At 38.6% G+C, this 19,251-nt stretch overlaps 2 protein-coding genes across 2 annotated transcripts; both read right to left on the reverse strand.

Moving 5' to 3' along the window:
- Positions 1 to 1,929: 1,929 nt before the first annotated feature.
- Positions 1,930 to 3,001, reverse strand: LOC115670632 (zinc finger protein 5-like). The gene has a single exon (XM_030591942.2). It carries the CDS (start codon positions 2,889 to 2,891, stop codon positions 2,070 to 2,072), a length of 822 nt encoding a protein of 273 aa, XP_030447802.2. The 5' UTR covers positions 2,892 to 3,001; the 3' UTR covers positions 1,930 to 2,069.
- Positions 3,002 to 8,881: 5,880 nt separating this feature from the next.
- LOC115670804 (uncharacterized) lies at positions 8,882 to 14,630 on the reverse strand. Its single transcript, XM_030592166.2, has 7 exons — positions 14,143 to 14,630; positions 13,555 to 13,697; positions 13,282 to 13,331; positions 12,628 to 13,184; positions 10,539 to 10,619; positions 10,012 to 10,074; positions 8,882 to 9,209 (listed from the first exon to the last, which is right to left on the reverse strand). Exons 1-7 carry the CDS (start codon positions 14,194 to 14,196, stop codon positions 9,153 to 9,155), a joined length of 1,005 nt encoding a protein of 334 aa, XP_030448026.1. The 5' UTR covers positions 14,197 to 14,630; the 3' UTR covers positions 8,882 to 9,152.
- Positions 14,631 to 19,251: the final 4,621 nt, after the last annotated feature.

Below are 19,251 nucleotides of genomic sequence, written 5' to 3' on the forward strand. Positions count from 1 at the left end.
TTACTCATTTTTCGCGAAATAAACGAAATCTTAATAAAAGTTACGTCGTGTTCAAGTGGTGTTTTCGTACCATGTCGTGAGTCGCCCCTTAAATGGTTTTTCAACTTTCATTGTTTCCAGTCTAACCACTTTCGCTAGTACCGTCGAAAAATCACTTTAGACAATTTTATATTTTAAGTCATCCACCCATAAAAGGTTTCACGTAATAAAGTACTTTATAGGTCATTGAAACTTCAAGTAATATTATGGATTTAGTCCATATCGTGATTAAGCCTGTGGAAATTGAAAAAGAAACATACCAAGCCACACAATTGTGTAAGATGAAGGGCACGACTTAAAGCTCTTGATGTTAGATGTACAAGGAAAAGATTGCGCATAGACTATACAAGATTACTCAACAACCTAATTTGATACTACCAACTAGCTCTCTCATCTAACTTAATAGAATAATTACCAAAAAAGTCCTAAATCTATTACAATTGTGTCAATTCAGTGCCAAACTTTTTTTTTGCCAACTGAGCCCTAAACATTTTGCATTTGTGCCGATTCAATCTATCTGGCTAATTTGGCCGGAAAATCACTGACATGGACACTAGCCGTCTTATGTGGTGCGGCCGGTGCTAACGTGGACAACTTTTAATAATATTTTTTCAATTTTTATTTATTTTTATTTTTATTTTTTTTCTTTCTTCCTTCTTCCTCTGGCCGGCGAGGCACGTCAGCGCTAACTGTGCCACGTAAGACAGTCGACATTCATGTTAGCAATCTCCAGTCAAAATTAGACGGATAGACTGAATCGACACAAATACAAAAGGTTTAGGACTTAATTGGCAAAAAAAAGAGGTTTAAGATTTTTTTTCGTAAGAGGTTTATGGCTAATTTGGTACAATTATAATAGATTTATGAGTTTTTTTGGTAATTCTCCCAACTTAATAACAAAGTTCTATCAAGAGTCAACTCATTACATTAATTTTTAGCATCCTTCTCAAACCCAGTGTGGATTCAAAGAAGTGACACTTAGAGTTTGCATTGAAGAAAGCACTTGGAAGGACGTCGAGCCTTGGAATTAGCGGAACAACTAATTACAACGTTTGACCCTGCAGCATTAACCGATCCGAAATAGTTCTTGGGGATTTTGATTAGGTCAATTTTGTCAGTAGTGCCTGTTAATCAAAAAATTTAAAATCGATGGAGAATATAATAGTGTTGGTGATTGGACTCTGGTTTAGGCGCTCATCATCAGTGGGCTAATTAAGTCATTCCAAGAGGTTCCAGAAAGAGACCCTTTAATAATCTTATAAGACAAGATTCTTGGGAAAAAACAAGAAGAAAATTTTACAAGATAAGATGAGCCCACTTGTTCTAGTGTTCACATTAAAAACATGGCGGCAACCTTTTATTCCTCTTTCATCTACATAAACATACATATAAAACAAGAAGATGGTTGCTTCGCGAGTACAAAACAAATGAAAACGAAGTCTTCGATCCTTTAGTACGATGTGTAGGCAAAGAAAGAAACATGGTTAGGAAGCCAAACATGCATTTTGATGAAGTCCATCGCAAGAGATTATTGTTAAGATACCATTTGTCAAGGGAAGTAGATTGTCAAATAGGGTTTGTGTGATGTTAAAAAAAAAGGATTGTTCGTAACTATGATTACGCGGTCCTCTAAAAACGACCAACTCAGGATAAGAAAGACATTATTGTCATGGAAGATCTAATTAAAGGAGATGACCACCAAACATTTTAAAACCGGCGTAGATCATCAATCAGCAACCGCGCTTCTTTAAGCAGAAAACTAAACAATAACATGAAACTTGGGTGTTCGTGTTCTTGAACTTCACTGGTTTATGATTTTTCGAAAGGTGCGGTCTGTTGTTTTTAACAATGAACTTTGCAAGAACATGATGCATACTCAATCGCATAAAATTTTCCCAACAAATAAGCAGAGAAAAATCTGCTACGAGAAGGATTTTCATTCACTTTTTTCCATTTTCCTGATGATCTAAGCTTACACAATGCACTATTCACCTGTAATTTGTAAAGCCCTACTTCTAGAGGACCTCTAATCAACCCGGTATGTTCGATTGGAGACTAAGACCTAGCTGAAGATCCAAGGATTTACAGCTGATTTGCTTCGAACCTGCCGACGCTGCCATAGCCACCGGCAGGTCGTAACTTCCTCCGGATCTCTCGCCGTGTGTCAGAGTGAACATACATGAGTCCTGTTGGAAAGAAATGTTAGGAGGGTAATACTTCAGCACCTGATGATGATCATCAGAGTCTAACCCACTAAAGTGAGCATCGTGGTCAAGTACTGGGCTGAAGCTGATCTGAGATTCATCATAGAGAGTGAACTGATGGTCGGAGGTATTATTAGAGGGGTCGTAGAAGAACCAAGGGCCAGTGCTACTAGTGCTGGTTGAGCCTTGGAAATTGCAGAGATGGAGGTTGTTTTGGAGAGGTTGGAGGTATTGGTGGAGGGTAGCCTTCCTGGCCTGAATCTGAAGCCTCTTCTTCTTCAATCTCTCCTTCTTGTGGGCGTTCTGGTGACCGCCCAGCGCCTGCGAGTTTGCAAATTCCTTGAAACAGTATTGGCACTCGAACTTCTTGTTGTGGCTATCGTCATCTGCCTGATGATGATGATCGCTTGTTGTTCTGGCTGAGCTCTTGTCCTTGACCGTGTTTGACGAGTTGACACTTTCATCTCCTTCCGGGGACTCTAGTTTCGAGCATCTCGGGTCGTTCTTGGGTGGATTCAGCTCAAACCCAAATAGTTTCAGCTTCTTCTCGACGAAAGATCCGCTCGAACCGCCGTTTTCGCTGACACATGTGTGAGATAGGAGATTGGAGGAACTTGAGACTTCCCTGGCGATCTGATCTCTTAACATTGGAGCAAACCAAATGGATAACTTATGCACGTTTCTTGATGGTTTTTGTGATGCAGGCTTGAGTCTACTTCTCGTCCTTTTATAGTAAGTTGTGTGGTTTTCCAACGAGTGCATTGCATCTCAAACTAGACTCTTTCTCTATTTAATATTCATTGAACAGCATAAACGTACCGTAGTGTGAATAAAAAAAAGGTAAGAGGCAAGAAAAGATTGGTCAGAACAGAGTGGCCCATATATTTCATGCAAACATTTTATAATGGTAGGAACTAACTTTGTTTCATCTATCTTTAGATTTTCTATATTGTAGTAGATACACCACATACTTTCTCCGTCAAAGAGGATTCAGTGTGTGTTTTGTTAAGGATGAAATCCACGGTCTACGAGAATTTTTTTAAGGGAACGTTGCAATTATAGTACCACTTGTCCACTTATTTTATTCTAAGAGGGGCAAATAAAACAAATATTATTCCATAATTATTGTATGAAGTACACATTAGCAAAAGTCAAAGAAGGGTGGGGAGATGTATGTAATAACCTGGAAAGAAGGGAGGATCTAACTTTGCAACAAATCACACACTGTGCTTAAAAATGTTTTATTTTAATCATTGTTTCATCTAAGTTCTAGACCCACCTATGACTCGGTGCATTTCATGCACTTGTCCCCTACCACAGGTTACCATAAAATAATGCCAAAACAAAGAACAGATCAAACGCAAATCATTCACTTTGGGTGTCTTGTCCCATCTACTACAGCACTCGGAAAGATTTGTTTTATGATCCTGAGACTTATGGCGATGTGATTACTCAGCGCAAAGTGAAGGTTCTCAGCAATTATCTCAACCCACAATGGATTAAAAAATTGGCCTCAAGTGTGTCCACCCTTGACCATGTTCTGGGGAAGAAACATTAGAATAACCAGAGTTGTTGCTAAACTAAGGAATATAAGAAGTGGGGCGATGAGGTAAGCATATATACTAATTAAGGTCTTCATGAGATCTGGGCATATCTTCTGAGAGCAGGAAAAACCCTAATATTATAATCAGCCCCAAGCATATGTTTTCAGGTGAATCAAGTCATAAGCTGAGTGTTTTATTATTGTATTGAGCGTGGGAAGCATTTGTGTTGGACAGTTGTTCTGATTGGACCCACCCATTTGCAGCTTTGGGGACATGCAAGATAACTAATAAATTAGATTGTGTGAAATATTCCATTGTCTCCACCTATATAGACCTATTGCATTGGTGGATTTTCTTCCACCAATCATCCCCCCCTCTCTCTCTCCAATGCCAATCAATTCCCACTCCTTTTTTAAAAAAAAATTTCGATGGCTCTTTTTGCAATATGTTCAGATAGCTTTCTTTTCTTTAGGAGGAGAATTCCAAGTAAGCTTGCTGTCTTCAAGCATTTCACTATCCTGACACATGGAATCAAGTGAGGACATAAAGCGGGTGATTAGATTAATGTTGGCTAGGATCGTGGGTGGGTTGGTTGATTTGATTGATTTCAGCCCCCATTTCACACCGTTCTACTCAAGTGGTTTCATCCATTCAAAGGCTTGATTTGTGGGAGATCATAGGGTGGCCCCCCTCGATTTGCCTCGTGTAGGAAACAACAAAAAAGCCAGTTGGTCTACGCAAATGTGGTAATATCCACAGTATTGGGTCTCTATTTAGACTTTTCTAGAGCTTTGACGTCTTCATTTATGTCTAATGACTTAGAATCAGTTCGATCATTGACAATTATTTCTTTTACTAGAGTTTGCCACCAAGTGATATTCTACAAATTCAATCTATAAGAGCCCGACCAAAAAGAAAATCTATAAGAGAATCGTGGGACCCGCAATTCAACTTCAATAAACTTCCTCGCGTGAAAGCCGGTAAATCGAGTAACAGAGACTTAAAGCGTGCCGACTTCAGACACGCACGAGTGAATAGTCAAAATCCTCAAAGGAATAAGGGAAAATAATATAGTTAAAAGCAAAGACGTGTATTTCAATAGTTGGCCGCAGAAGAATAGCTTCGACGCCTTCTTTACTCTAATACCATATAAATCGAACAAATCCGTTTTCATTCTCACTCCTCCTCAAATACACCATATTTCAAGATAACAAAGACGTCTAATATGTGGTAAATGTGTTTTCCTGTGTCTATAGATCAACTTAAATTAGTTATCACATTTCATGTTGATTGATGGACACGAAAAACGCGCTAATCACATTTAAGATATCTTTACCGTTATGGAGACATAACATGCTGATATACTCTTGTTAGATGAATTTGCGAGTTTATCACATTTCAAAAGTGCTTACCGCTCCGAAGGCACCGATGCCGTGAGAAACGTTCGACAAATCCTCAATGGAGAGTGCCTTAGCCAATCACTTCAAAAGCCAAAACCTACGAGAGAATGTTTGAGGTATATATTTTATCATTACAACACTCGAATCTTGAAAAGTCCAAAGCGTACGAGCAGCCTCTTGTTTCCTTCCCCTTTGACAAAACGTACAGGTGCTTTAAGTGACCAAGATAGAACGCCAAAATTGACTTTAGGAGCAAAGAGGGGGTTCTGGTGGAGCGGAAGAAATTGCAAGGGGACATCAGATAAAGAAGACAGATGGAGCATGTTGGAAGGTGGATCATCCCTCTGATAGGCCAGTCAAGACTCCTTGATCTTGACAGAATATTGCATTAGTTCGCTTCATTTCTCCTTCTGTCTTTTCTTTGACTTGAAGCCTCCAATGGCTGTCCAAACCAAGTACACAAATGAAGAATTTACACCACATGATGTCAGAGGAAACGACGGGAGGAAATAAATCGCAATACAAAATAATGTAATTTCGATGTTTTATTACGATGGGGTTTGTATGGTTTGCACATACGATTGATTCAAACTAGTAAAATAGTTTTTTAGAAATATGTCTTCTTGCAAAATGGTTTCTCTCTATTTTACCTACTTCTTTGACCTTAACACGGTTGAGGCAGTTTCAAGTTTGTCGCTAACTGTATGGACTTACAATAAGCGTTCTGGAAGATATGATTAGTTTCGTGCGTCAGTTGGTAAAAGAAGCTTCGAGCTGCTTTAGACTCAAGCTTCTTTGCTCATTCTTAATTTGAAAAATTGCTGTCAGCATTAGCAAGCACGAGAAGTATCTCAGCTACCATTCTTTTGGAGTTTTTTCTAAACCGACAAATCCGCAAGCACAACTTGAAGCTTTCAAAACCCCAAAAACAATTCTACGGAGATTGAGCGACTGACTTTAAAAAATGGGTATGTTAGAAAATCCAATCCAAAAACTTATAAATAGAGGGTAATTACGTATTGCTAAGTAACGTGAGATATTTCAACATCTCATTTTATGTGCAAATTAGATCAAAAGTGGCACGTGAAATTTGACGAAATGGGGCGAACGCACACGAGAAATAAATTGAGGTGAAACTTAACTCTATACCCACGTTAAAAAATCAAATCCAAAATTTAAGTATACAGGGACAGAGAGACCAAGAACGCGCGTGAGAGCTACCCTTTTGTCGGGCGACGTGGGTTATTTTCCTTCACTCGGTGTTGTTTATGTAACCTCGGGGGCACTGAGTAAAGGCCGCACGTCATTAGACGACTATTAAACAATCCATTCAAAGAATAGCGGACAACTGTCAATGAGTTTATTAATAGATTATGCCGCACTCGACCTCACGATCTTTGGACAGGGTCTAGAACCTCGACACGGTTTCACTTCGCTTTCTTTTACAGTCTATGTGAAAGTCCCGTGCGCGAGCTGAAAAAACGTAATTTGTATGCAAAATATTTTTTAAGTTGCCATGAATTGATACCAATTTCAATTCCACAAATCATGCAATGTTGAGTGCACTTACTCTTCCTTGTCAGAGAAGTTCGTTCAGTTCCGAAAGTGCATTTCCAACGCCAAAATAACTTGGACCTTACTCATCGGCCAAGGGGCCAATGGCAGCGGCGCCGGTGAAAGACGTTAGTGTTAGATTTAAAATTTTGGACAACTATGCCATAACTCGATTTTATAATCCTAACAGCTAGTCTTCGCTCAGCGTCATTCACGTAGCATGCAACTAGAGGGGAAAATTGACGTTCACGATCTTGACAATCTCCGCTTATTCTCATCTAATTAAAGCAGACCAACCTCCAACCTCTCATTGAGTTTGAGTAGCTAGAATAAGTATTTTACCAGTCGAGCTCTGGCCGGTGGATATTCAAGGTCTGCCATTTATCGTTAAACTACTTCCTCGACTTTGGCTCGGTCACAAGTGGTGTTCGATTCTGTGGTTCAATGTCCTCATAGTCGAGGTCATGAGTAGACCTATTAAACGGGTGGGTCAGGTCGGGTTTGGATCGGGTCATAAATGGTCCGACCCAAATTGACCCATTAACCCGTTTATGACCCATTTATTCATAGTGTAAATATCTCGACCCATACCCGACCCGATCCATACCCAACTCATACCTGACCCAACCCATATTGCTAAAACACTTTTATATTTACCATAATCTAGGAATACTTGTTTCTTATTTTTTTTTTAAATTATACTGCTAAAACATTTTATGCAATACAAAGTTAGTGAAAAAAATTTATAATTTTTTTTAAAATTGAGGTTATGTTTGTTTTACGAAAAATGCGACATTTCTAGAAAATATTTTCCATAAAATCATTATCCAAGAAAATAAAATAAAAATTTGACGTTTGGCTGAAACTTGAAAATATACTAGAAAATATTTTTCGATATTTGGTATATAAAATCTGATTTGATTTTACTTTGTGCATTCATTTTAATAATATTAATATTTTTTTATTTTTTAAATTGAATTTTTAATTATTTTTTTCTTTTTTTATTTTTCCTTTATTTTTGGCCGATTGCCGGCCGCCGTGGCCGGCGACCGACCACAGGCGAAGCTCCAGCCTCGCCGATCTGGCGAGACTTAAGCTCTCGCTGGTCTCGGGCAAGCTTGACCTAGTCGGATCTGGCGAGGTGGAGCCTCGCCCAAGGCCGACGAAGATCGAGCTCGCCAGCCTCGGCCAGCCTCGGGCGAGGCTCCTTCTCGCCAGATCCGGCTAGGTCAAGCTCGCCTGAGGTCGGCAAGCTCGAGTCTCGCCAGATCGGCAAGGCTCCAGCCTCGCCACAGGTCAGCGAGGCCGAGGCCTCGCCGAGATCTGGCGAGCCTCGAGGTCGCCGAAATCGGGCGAGCTCGAGGCTCGCCAGATCAGCAAGGCTCGAGCCTCGCCTGAGGCCGGCGAGGTCATCCCGCCCCGGTGGCCGGTCGCCGTGGCCGACCACCCGCCGAAATAAAAAAAAAAGAAAAAGAAAAAGAAAGAAGAGAAAAGAAAAAATAAAAATAATTAAATTTCGATTTTTTTAAACATTTTTATAAAGAGCGAGAGAGTGTGTGAATGGGTTGGACATGGATTCCAAACTCAACCCATTTAGACCCATTTATCTTTAAGCTTTAAAATTTAAAACCCATTTAAAATTGACTCTTTAAAATTAAAGTGACCCATTTATTTTTAAATGGGTCATATATGGATTTAAGACCCATTTTGACACCTTTAGTCATGAGTTAAGGCCGGTGGATCTTCAGGTTTTGATAATGGAAACCTTCATCAGAGTCGAGTCCAGCATGGTGTCATTGTTGGCTACCTCATGTGTTGCAACATCAGCTGAAAGGGTAATGCAGATAAACCAATAGGCAAATGGTGCTCATTTCGATATCACTATTGTTCTTTACGACTATGACGGCATTCATGGACGATTTATAAATTTATGTCCAAGCATAGTCATTCATGGACGATTTATAAATTTATGTCCAAGTAAACACCCGGATCTACTCATCCATCGGCATTTCTAGATAGCATGAGCAAACAAACAAGCATAGATAATTCCACAGCAAAGATAGAAAAAGTTGATGTAGCCAGCATTGAAAGGGAAGTCTAGCACTCAAACCCAACACCAATATAAGGGAGAGAGCAGAGATAGAAAAGTAGCTTAATCCAGCCAAATAGCCAATGATAATGAAGATACCCTCTTAAGAAGCACGAAATTTAAAGGGTGATCACGTCCATATCTCAAATTTCCTCTACTATCTAATGAATTGAGACAAAAGTGTGAAACAGCTCATGACCATTGTCGCAGGAAAATTTGAACATATGTGAAATCAGGCAAAAATGCATTTCAAAACTACTCCATTTCCGCTCTAGGTGATGGATGTTGCAATGTTAACATCTCACTTTTGGAAGAATTGATGTCACATTTGCCGCTTGGTACGAGGCGCGAGAGCCAGAAGTATCTTCTTTCTAGGTCCCTGAAATAAGAGTGTCTTGAATTAATCTTCAAGTTTATATTAGGTCCTGTAATGACTATACTAATACTACTGCTCGACCAAGATGTCACCTTGAGGAAATGCGTATCACAGAAAAAATCATCACATAGACTCATGATCAAACTTCATATCCTTAAATAATTCAATAAGTAAATTGTTGGGGATGTGGCATCTAATTAGCATGAAAGTTAAATCAAAGACATCAAAATACAATTTTCAGGTAACCCTGGTTTAATCAATGTGCAAACAAGATGTTGCCATTTTTGGTTTTATAGAATGTTCAAAGTTGGCGATTGATGAGTTGCACATGAAAGGGCCTAATTCCCTAAAAAACCCGAGCTTTAGATCCAATCCCAATTAAGCCCTGAACTTTTTTTGTCTAAAAAAATCGTAAATTTTTACTCTAGTCCCAAATCTATCTCAGTTAACCCTCCGTCCAAAAATAACCATTGGTTTGTTTACATATATCAGGAAACTGTTGTTGTTCCACACAAAGGTAAGTGTGTTGATAAAGACACAGATTTTGAAAACGAACCTCTAAGTGGCCTTGATGTTGACAATTTTGAAAAAACCAGTGGTGGTTTTTGGACGGAGGATTAACGGGGGCAGATTTAGGACTAAAGTGAAAGTTTGTGATATTTTCTTCTAGACAAAAACAAGTTTCGGGCGAAATTGGGATTGAACCCAAAGTTGGGGTTTCTTATGAAAGTGATTATTATCACATTCCACAAAATGGATCAAGCTCACTCTTTCACTAGGGATCATATATAACTGAAGATCATACCATAGGAATTCCAAGCTCTTTAAGATCATGTTCACCCATCTGCTTCAATGCTGCCATGTCAACCTGTCAAATACATTGATATAAAAGGAAAAAAAATCGTCAATGGAAACTTCATGGTCTTGCTTCAGAAAAGCAAACAACATAGCCTAGAATCACCGCCACAGCTAAAACATATTAGATGGATGATTCAAGGGCACTCCAACGATGCATCTTATAGATCCTCTGTCTAGAGTGAGCAAATGTAGGGAAAGTAGGAAACGAAAAGAACAACTTTGGATGACAGAATGGACAAAATTAATAAGCAACAATTCTAAGTTCTAACTTCGATTACTGTCAGTCAATAATCTCATTCATTTGCATCTATTTTCACTTCCTTGTTCTTAGCTTTTACTCGATTCCTACTCCCCAGCAAAACTGTATATTCCTTGAAGTTTTAATTTGTAATGCAAAAGATGATCATGCAAGAAGCTCGATCAACCTGATGCTAAATAATTTGTCTTAAGAAATTTCAAAAGAATAGCACTTACTTCTTCAGCCTTGAACAGAATGGCATATTTTGCCAACCCCAATGATTGCAACAAGCCATCAACAGTTTGATGTTCATCACCCTAAAGAATAACAAGCCAAAACAATGTCAGGGTCATAAGAGACCAACAATTCTGTTGATTTGCAGTAAAAAAATAAAGAACCAATATTCTAAGCCTTGGTGAAAAACATCGTGGCTTTAAGACATCTAAAGGTCATCATTAAGAATGGACATGATTGCTTACGTGATTAGAGCGAGAAAACTAGGAAAGTTGGAATGAAAGATATCCTAGGCTATGGTTAAGAACTATGACTGTAAGATGCTCCAAGAAGCAACAATCTCAAAGGTAATCTATGTTACTATGTAACCAATTTATACAGAGTAGAGATCAGCCAAGGCACAACTTCAAAAAACAGCAAGAGGCAAGGTGATTAATGATGTCATAACTTAGTACTGATATCAATATTTTGACGTAGGCTAGATTAATGTGGCAAAAGCAAAAAGGTAATCCTGAGCAGAAAAACCCGTTAACGCATATTACCACTACCGACAGCCGATCCAATCATGTTTGGAAGCAGTTGACAAGCTCTAATATCATGTGGATAATACAAAGCGTGCATCTCTCTCATACACTTGCAGAAGATTGTTGAAAACAAGCAAAAAAGAAGGATCTACAGTCCCTTCTGGTGATGATTAACTTGCATGTAAAGAGGCTAAAAATGAAACATCAATTCACAAACTTGCATGTAATAAGGTGACAAAAAGACACCTCAATACTTTGTAAAAATCCCAAAAAATTACGAACACTGTGGAGGATTAGAACTACAACAATTAGCTCAAAGAGAGAAGAGAGATTGACAATCTGACATAAAAAAGAAAAAAACACTTTTGTTTTCTCTCACTACACAACCCAAACACTAAGAGTGATGTTTGTCCAGTGACAATTTAATCCTACTTCTCCTGCTCCCTGATCATATATGCTCATCGTCTGATAGCAATATTAAACTCAATTATAAGCACCTGGCCTATTACATTTAGCTATCAATGGCCAACAATACTACATCAGACAGAGAAAAATAATGATTGGTCTCGATTGAGAAGACATTGAGCTCATATAATTTTCTGCCCATCAACTTCACTTTACATAATAACCGGGTCAAGGTTACTGAAACATTGGATGTTCCTTGTCTAAATAGTGGTGCAGCCTGGGTAGGCTTCTGTCTGTATCGGAATAACATATAGGTGTTCAGTGCATTAGGGATGATAATAGTAATATTGAGCTTAATGCATACCTATAAACCAAATAAAACAGTAAACAGGGGAACTTGTTAGTTAAAGCTTAAAGTGTATATCTAGTAGCAAGATACCGCTATGTATAAGACATTAAATGAAAGTATCAAAGATATCCATATCGGAATGTTGGAACATTTATTTCAATGTGCCAAACAATTGACGTAGCATAAAATGAAAGACGTCACAATCGTTAGGAGAGTAGTGTCTTTTTGAACTTAGGAGTTAGGGGGCCAAAGACAGGAGGAAGCTTAAGTGGGTAGCACCGTAGCAGACTGATCAACCACTAAAGAAGTAGATTGCTGCATTTGTCTTGCTTTTCCAGGAACGAAAGCATGCGAAGAGGACTCAACTGAAAAAGAATGCCTTCAGCTTCCAAACGATACAATGCTCTCATTAATTGTCCAATCTTACGCTTTTGAGCTTATCAAAGCATGGGGAAGCGGATCCAAATTTTGACAATGTTAAGGTAAGATCCTCAAGACACACTTCATTGCTCCACATGTGTGTGTATACTAAGATCCAACATTAATTGAACTATCCATCCAAATTTGATGCTTATACAGAGAAGTAGATCAATTAAGAGAAGAATCGGCATTATGGCATTTATTCATCGATTGTATAGGAAACGTAGGAGACAGAACGAAGCTCATTTTCTGATAAGACAGACATTATGTTACCACAAAACCAGAAAACAAATATGCATGTAAAAGCTGGCGCAATGCAAGTAATCTGTCTTTATAAGCTTCTAGAGAGTAATAGTAAACTAGGGTGAAACAGAAAAGGCAAGAGCAGCATACCAAGTATGAGGTTTTCTGCACAACATTGCTCGGAGAACGAGACTGACCCAAAACTGTTGCTGCAGGCCTTATGCTTGTAGAAGGACGTGTTGAGTTTGCTACATAAGGCACACTACTACTCATAGGCCTGGCAGGATCAAGCATATCTTTTCGCATATAAGCAATTGACCTGACTTCATCCGATGTCCTCATTGGCAAACTTCTATGAACATCCTCTGGACTCCTTCGGGGGGAGAGGCCCCTAGAACTGGCAACATACCTTTCCGGGGATCTTCGTCTCAAATTCTCCAAACCTAAAGAAGGATAAGACCTTCTAAGAGGTTCAGTCCGACGCAAATGATTTGTACTTCTTGATGGAGGAATTCGACCCAAGAAACTATCATCCTTCCTTTCATGCATCCGCTGCCTTGAATCGAGTGCAGCTGCTGAGGTGTGAACTGTTTTAGACAGCTTCTCACGGAGGTCCACGGCATCACATTCGTCGTCACTTAGAGTTCTTCGAGATGAATTCTTTTGCATGAGTTTAAAACGAAGGTCACCTTTACCAATTCGCATGCCTTGGTAATCCAACAGGAGACGACTATAGTTAGATTTCAGTTAAAGAAGACAACCAAAAGTTTTACTATCACAAGAAAGTTAAAGAAGGTCAATTACCATCAACTCCATTACTGCCTCTACTTGACATGGAAATATCTCCTCGATGCCTGCAAAATGCCAACATATCAGCATACTACTCTACTAGACACAAACTAACCAAATGAAACCAACAGTGAAAGATGATGTTCTTGGGGATTGGAAAGGTTGCAGAAACAACAGCAGCAGCAGACATGTTGATGACCAACAGGAAAAGATATATAGGTAAATAAAAAACTGAACAAAACAAGCCAGAGCAAGCTGGGATATAAAGTCTCACGAGTATAAACGCACCTTTTACTACCAAGGCTGTCTCCATGCAACAGGGTACTATCAGCATTGCTGCCTAATCTATCTCTTACTGAGCGCTTACTGCCGACGGCTGGCACCGAATCAGCGTATGAAGCATCCGAAACAACTCCTGCCCTCTTCACCACCTGGAAAGCGACCGAATGTCAATCACAAACTCTTGACCTATACAGTCCAACCAGAGCAACATCTCTCATTCAGCTCAGTTTGCTACGAGAATGGTCGGTTATCAAAATTTCAAAGGGAGAGACGAACATCAACTTTTGATGTTGCTTTCTTTCTCAACTATAATTGGAGATTCTATACGTTCAACTAAACACGCCCAAAATCAGTCAACCGGCGCTGGCCAACGACATTTTTCTCCCAGCAAGACGACACAGAGCACAAGCAAACCGACCAAATAATCCACGGGACCTCGCTTTTCCGCACAATAAACCAAATCCAACAACATTCATAGATCTCAAATGAGCAAATCTCAAAGAACAATGCCAAAGCTCGACGACAAGAGAAACCGCAACCAAACCCTCACTTCCCAAAAACTTTAAGAGATTTTCGCGAAACGATGAAGCTAACCTGGCCGCTTCGCCCGAGAGTGATGGTAACTCTGCCTCTCGAAGCCTCAGTCATTTCCGCCTCCACGGAACCAAAAGACTAAACCCTAGGCGAGCCCAATCAGCTACACATCACACGGGGCCGCCCGTACGGACGAACGTTCCACAGTCGCAGAGCTCAACGGCGGAATCCACGACGTAGGAGCTGGTGCGGCGGTGGCGGCGGCGGCGGAGGAGCGACGGCGGCCGGAGGAGGGCCGGGCGTTCCCGTTAGGCGATGGACGCCGTGGAAGAGAAAGCAGGCGGCGGCGGCGACGCCGGACGAGTGAAAGGGACCTCCGATTGACGAGCTCCGGAGGCGGAGTGCGTCGAGGATGTATCGAGAGCGCGGGGGGCGGTGAAGGGGAAAGAGCTGAAGAAGAAGAAGAAGAAGAAGAAGGTGGAATGGAGTCGTATCGTATCAGAGAGCTGTCCAACGCATTTCTGGTGCCACTGCTGGAGCTGACGGGAGGAGGAAAACCCTTTCTGCTTCTTTTTCTTTTTTCACCGTTTCCTTTTTCTCCCTTTTTACTCCTTTTTTTTATGAATGATCTCTGAACTTTATTTCAATACACAATATAATCTCTCAATTTTTAATTTATTCAATATGATCTTTAAAATTTAACCCGATGTGTAATATCGTCCTCGAAATTTTAATTTGTTCAATATAATTTATGAACTTTTGATACATGTTCAATCTAGTCCTTAGACTATATGAAAATATTCGATATTGTTCCTGAACTTGAATATAGTCCGGGGTCTAACTTGAACAAGTATCAAAAGCCTGGGGGTCATATTGAACAAATTAAAAGTTCATGGACCATATTATACATTAGGCGAAAGTTCAATTAAAAGTTCAGGGATCACAGTGCACATTCGGTTAAAATTTGGGGATTATTTGTGTCGTTGTCCCTTTATGGATTTATTCTTCTAATTTCTTTTAAGCAAAGGTATTTTCACATCCAAAATATTAAACACGTACCTTTTTTAGTGTATTAACTAAAATATCCTCCGAAATAAGATAAATTTCATATTTAAATTTGTAATTATTGCTCGTCCGGAGCTCCAACATGAACCTCGCTTGTTGAATATCATCTCTTCAAAGTTATATCTCGATTATTAAAGTGACATAAAAAATCTCTTGCGATCGATGATAAAGACTATAAATGGATTATAACGGTTAAATTGACAATTTTTTTGCAAACAAATTTAAAAGCGAAGAAAAATAAATATTGAATAGAGGGGAAGAAAAAATCTGGACATGTACGATGGATCGACGACATATAAAATTAATTATATTGTCCAAATGAAAACAAGATAAAAAGTATCTTCGAACCTTATGATTTAAGGAACTTAATTGCTTTATCTTTCTCTGGCAAAATAGAGAAAAATATGATTATGCTTAGTTTTCAAATGAATATGTGGGTAACTGAAAATGTTGTATACTTTCATGTCATTATGGTCAGTTAAAATTCAAAGGTTGTATATGAAGCCAATTAAGTTATGGAATCAAAGCCAGCCTCTTTACATTTTTAATCGGCGAATCAAAAGTCGGTATGAGTGCACATGGCGGAGCGAAAAAAGTACAATACACTCTCGAAACATTGCGTGACCCAACCATGAAAATTTCGAGCGTTCATAGAAATATTTTTCTTTAAAAGTGCAAATAAAAATGATCACAAGATTTCGTTGTCGCGACCCTCCTAAAAGAGGTCAAAGGAGACACATATCACGTTCGGGGAAATCCCCACTAGACTTGATTATGAGAATAATCACAGCCCATGGATTCGCCCAAGCCCGCACCAAGCAACATGGACTCGAAAGGCGCTATTGGGAGGCTTGGACAATTAGTTAGCATGCCCAATTTGATAAATTTTTGTACAAAAATTATTCCTATCAATGAGCATGGGCAAGAAATTAGAACCAATTTGTTAGAGCCCGGCCCGAGCCCATCAATTGATCACTCTAGTCACTAGTCACCTATTTTAAAGGTTGTTTGGTAACTTATCAAGATGTAATTATGACATGGGAGGAACAGCTCAAACCTAAACCTAATACACTAGTTTGCGTAAATTGGATATATTAGATTCGGAAATTTGGTTAGATCATATTATCCTGGCGTGCGAGGACCGACACCACTTTAACTGTGAGAGGTTTCTCGATGCAATGCCGAAATTCTATGGAATTCATTTTACACTTGTTCAATTAGAAGTACAGCAAAAAAAAAAATTAGAAATACAGAACTTGCATTGCTTCGAAGTCAGGAAAGTGTTGTCTAAACATGTGAACCCTAAATCTAAACATGCATTGTTCATCATGCAAATACCATAAACAAGCATATGCCTTTGCTAAACTATGTAAGTAGGCACTCTTTTTGACACTATCAAAGAACCACCAACCCGTGCTCATGCTTGGTCAGTCGGTTGGGAAATTCTAAACGTCCCTTATTATAATACAATTAAAGTCAAATGATAAATAAAGGCTCACGTCGTAGCCATTCCTCAAATATCTTTAGACACACCCTAAAATTTAGAATTTTCAAAATATCTCTCATTGAGACTTAATTAATGGTAGGATTAATGAAAGAGGTTTAATGTAGATCAATTAATCTAATAACTTTTATAGACCTTACCTAAACTGTTATTTTCTCTAATGTTGTGTTCAAATCAAAGAAGTTTACTAGTTCGTTTGTTATTCCAAGAATCATCTAAAATTCAAGTATTTTAATAGATTTACTTAAATAACTGTGAACACACCCTAAAATTTAAGGACGCGAATGATAACCATTATGTTTATCTATTTTTTTGTTCTCAGGAACAGGTTTGAAACAGAAATCCGATTGACAATGCAATTTCATTTTTTTTATTTTCAGGATAAACTTTTGGTCTAGAAATAGGTTTGGAATAGAAATGAGAAGTAGATTTTTTTTACTTTACTATTTTTGGAATAGAAACGAAAATAACAACTCCTTTTTATTGCTCGCCCTCGCCACTCGCCGTTGCCCCCTACTACTAGCTACCCGCCCGCCACCATCGGTTGATTGCCGGGAATAGAAATTTAAGAATAACCTATCAAACAAATTTCTATTCTTGAAACAAAAATTTTGTGCCGCTATCAAATGCTATTTTTTGCTCAAAAACTCATCTAAAGAATAGAAATAAATTTTCTATTTCTAGCCAAAAATAAGGCCAGGGAAGAGAATGGTTATCATTCGCGCCCTAAATGGTCCAAGATAGCCCTTACTAAGACTGCATTAATGGTCAGATTGATGAAAGAGAAATATATAGCTTTAATGTAGATCAATCAATTTAATGATTTTTATCAACCTTTCCTATAGTGTTGTTTCTTCTTCTTTTGTGTTCAAGTCAGAGAGTTTACGTGTTCGTTTTTTATTACGAGAATCATCTAAGGTTCCAGTATTTCAATAAACTTAGTAATTGGGATACTAATTTGAAAGAATATTAATAAAGTACATTTATAAATAATGTTTCTCTAAAGTTCAATCTCTAATAACTCCAAGTAATATACAATTCTTCATTTCATGTTTTTCTTAGAGAAATTCTTTGGTTAAAGTTGTGAACTTTTTATCATTGCAACTTATATTTAAGATATGTTAATCAAAAGATTACCAATAAGGCGCAAGCTCGTTATAAAAAAACATTTATAGAAATTAGCTTGAGAGCAAAAGCGTGAAAATGAAATTTGTATAAAAAAAAATACAGAAAATGACATCAAATGGTCGAATAAAACATCATTGTATTGACAAAATTCGAACAGTCTGATATTTTGTTGATAATATGCTGCATTTACATTTTCAATAAATAGTCGCTTTCATTCTATCCACTTCTGATTTTGATAAATTAGTTCTGTCGAAGCTATTGTCATCAACTCAATAAGTCGGGGGGTGTTGTAGCCACCAAAAGGATTTCTTTTTCATTTGAATGAGTAGATTGGATGAGTAGAAGAGAACCGAAGCGAGATGAAGAAAATCAAGCAAAAAGTACAGGAATAATCAACTCATATCAGTTTATCACCATGGATTCTCTAAACCTTTGAAGTCATCATCCTTTAGAGGGATTAAAAGTTCATTACAATCAGCCTTTCAGGAGAAAAGAGTGGTTCCTTTATATCTTTTCAACCGTTTTAACTTGCCAAACAATATAAACACCAAGCTCCCCAAAATGAAATCTCTTCTCCTCTCTCTGAATTACTCATTAACCAAACATAGTCTTCGAATAGTCGTGCTTATTCATGATAACAGCCCTGAATTTCCCCGTTGAAACTGTGATACGCTTCGTTCTTGCAAGATCTACAAATCAGCTAGAATATCAACAGCCAAATAGACTGCGTCTTCTCATTAACATCGGCTTTTCGATGTAAGATCAAACATCATCAAGTGAATCGGAAATATTTAGCATAGAGACTTTGGAAGGAAATCTAATCTTGTGGAGCCTAATCTGTGATTTGATAATTCAAGAGCACAAAACATTACTTCTTGCAGCAGTCCAACACTACTTATCATACATACAAGATCAGATAGGTCCCAAAGCTTTCATAATCCAGGAAAACAAGTTCACAGAAAAGAAGGGGACAAAACCGCAGAGACATACAAGCGAAGGAAAGGATGTAGAGAAAGCTTGTGTGATGTAGATCACGATGTCTTTTTGTCACTAAAAACAAATCTCGAACTCAAACATCAAGCATACTTACTATTATAGCGAGAACTTAGAAAAGATCCATGTAAATAAAAGCTTCGAAACTTTGTTCCAAGATTCGGACCGTGATGCTTCGATTCCCAGGTAGAGAGAAGTGAAGATACGATTAACATCGATGGATCGAAGTCTCTCGTGAAGAAGGCATAACCCTAGTTTTGTTCAGAAGTCAGCACACAAACGATATGAAAAAACCCGAAGGCTAGGGATAATAACTAGGGTTTCGCTTCTCCTTCAGCGAACCCATCTTCACTTCCTTTCGACGATTCCTCCGATCTACACTTCTTTCTTCCTCTTTCTTCTTCTTCTCGATCTTCTTCTTCTTCCTGTAAACGCTGAGTAGATGGAGAGATGATTTGGTGTGGTGGGTAAGTGGTAAA

This window comes from Syzygium oleosum, unplaced genomic scaffold (assembly GCF_021117445.2).
Source record: "Syzygium oleosum isolate NSW1041296 unplaced genomic scaffold, Sole_v2.1 Sole_v2.03, whole genome shotgun sequence".
Classification (NCBI taxonomy): Eukaryota; Viridiplantae; Streptophyta; class Magnoliopsida; order Myrtales; family Myrtaceae; genus Syzygium; species Syzygium oleosum.

Excerpts from the sequence above, each read along its gene's own strand:
- LOC115670632 (XM_030591942.2), bottom strand. The coding sequence starts at position 2,891 with ATGTTAAGAGATCAGATCGCCAGGGAAGTCTCAAGTTCCTCCAATCTC.
- LOC115670804 (XM_030592166.2), bottom strand. The coding sequence starts at position 14,196 with ATGACTGAGGCTTCGAGAGGCAGAGTTACCATCACTCTCGGGCGAAGC. Across the intron at positions 13,332-13,554 it reads GACAGCCTTGGTAGTAAAAG|GCATCGAGGAGATATTTCCA; the intron begins GTGCGTTTATAC and ends GGCATTTTGCAG. Across the intron at positions 13,185-13,281 it reads AGGCAGTAATGGAGTTGATG|GCATGCGAATTGGTAAAGGT; the intron begins GTAATTGACCTT and ends TGGATTACCAAG.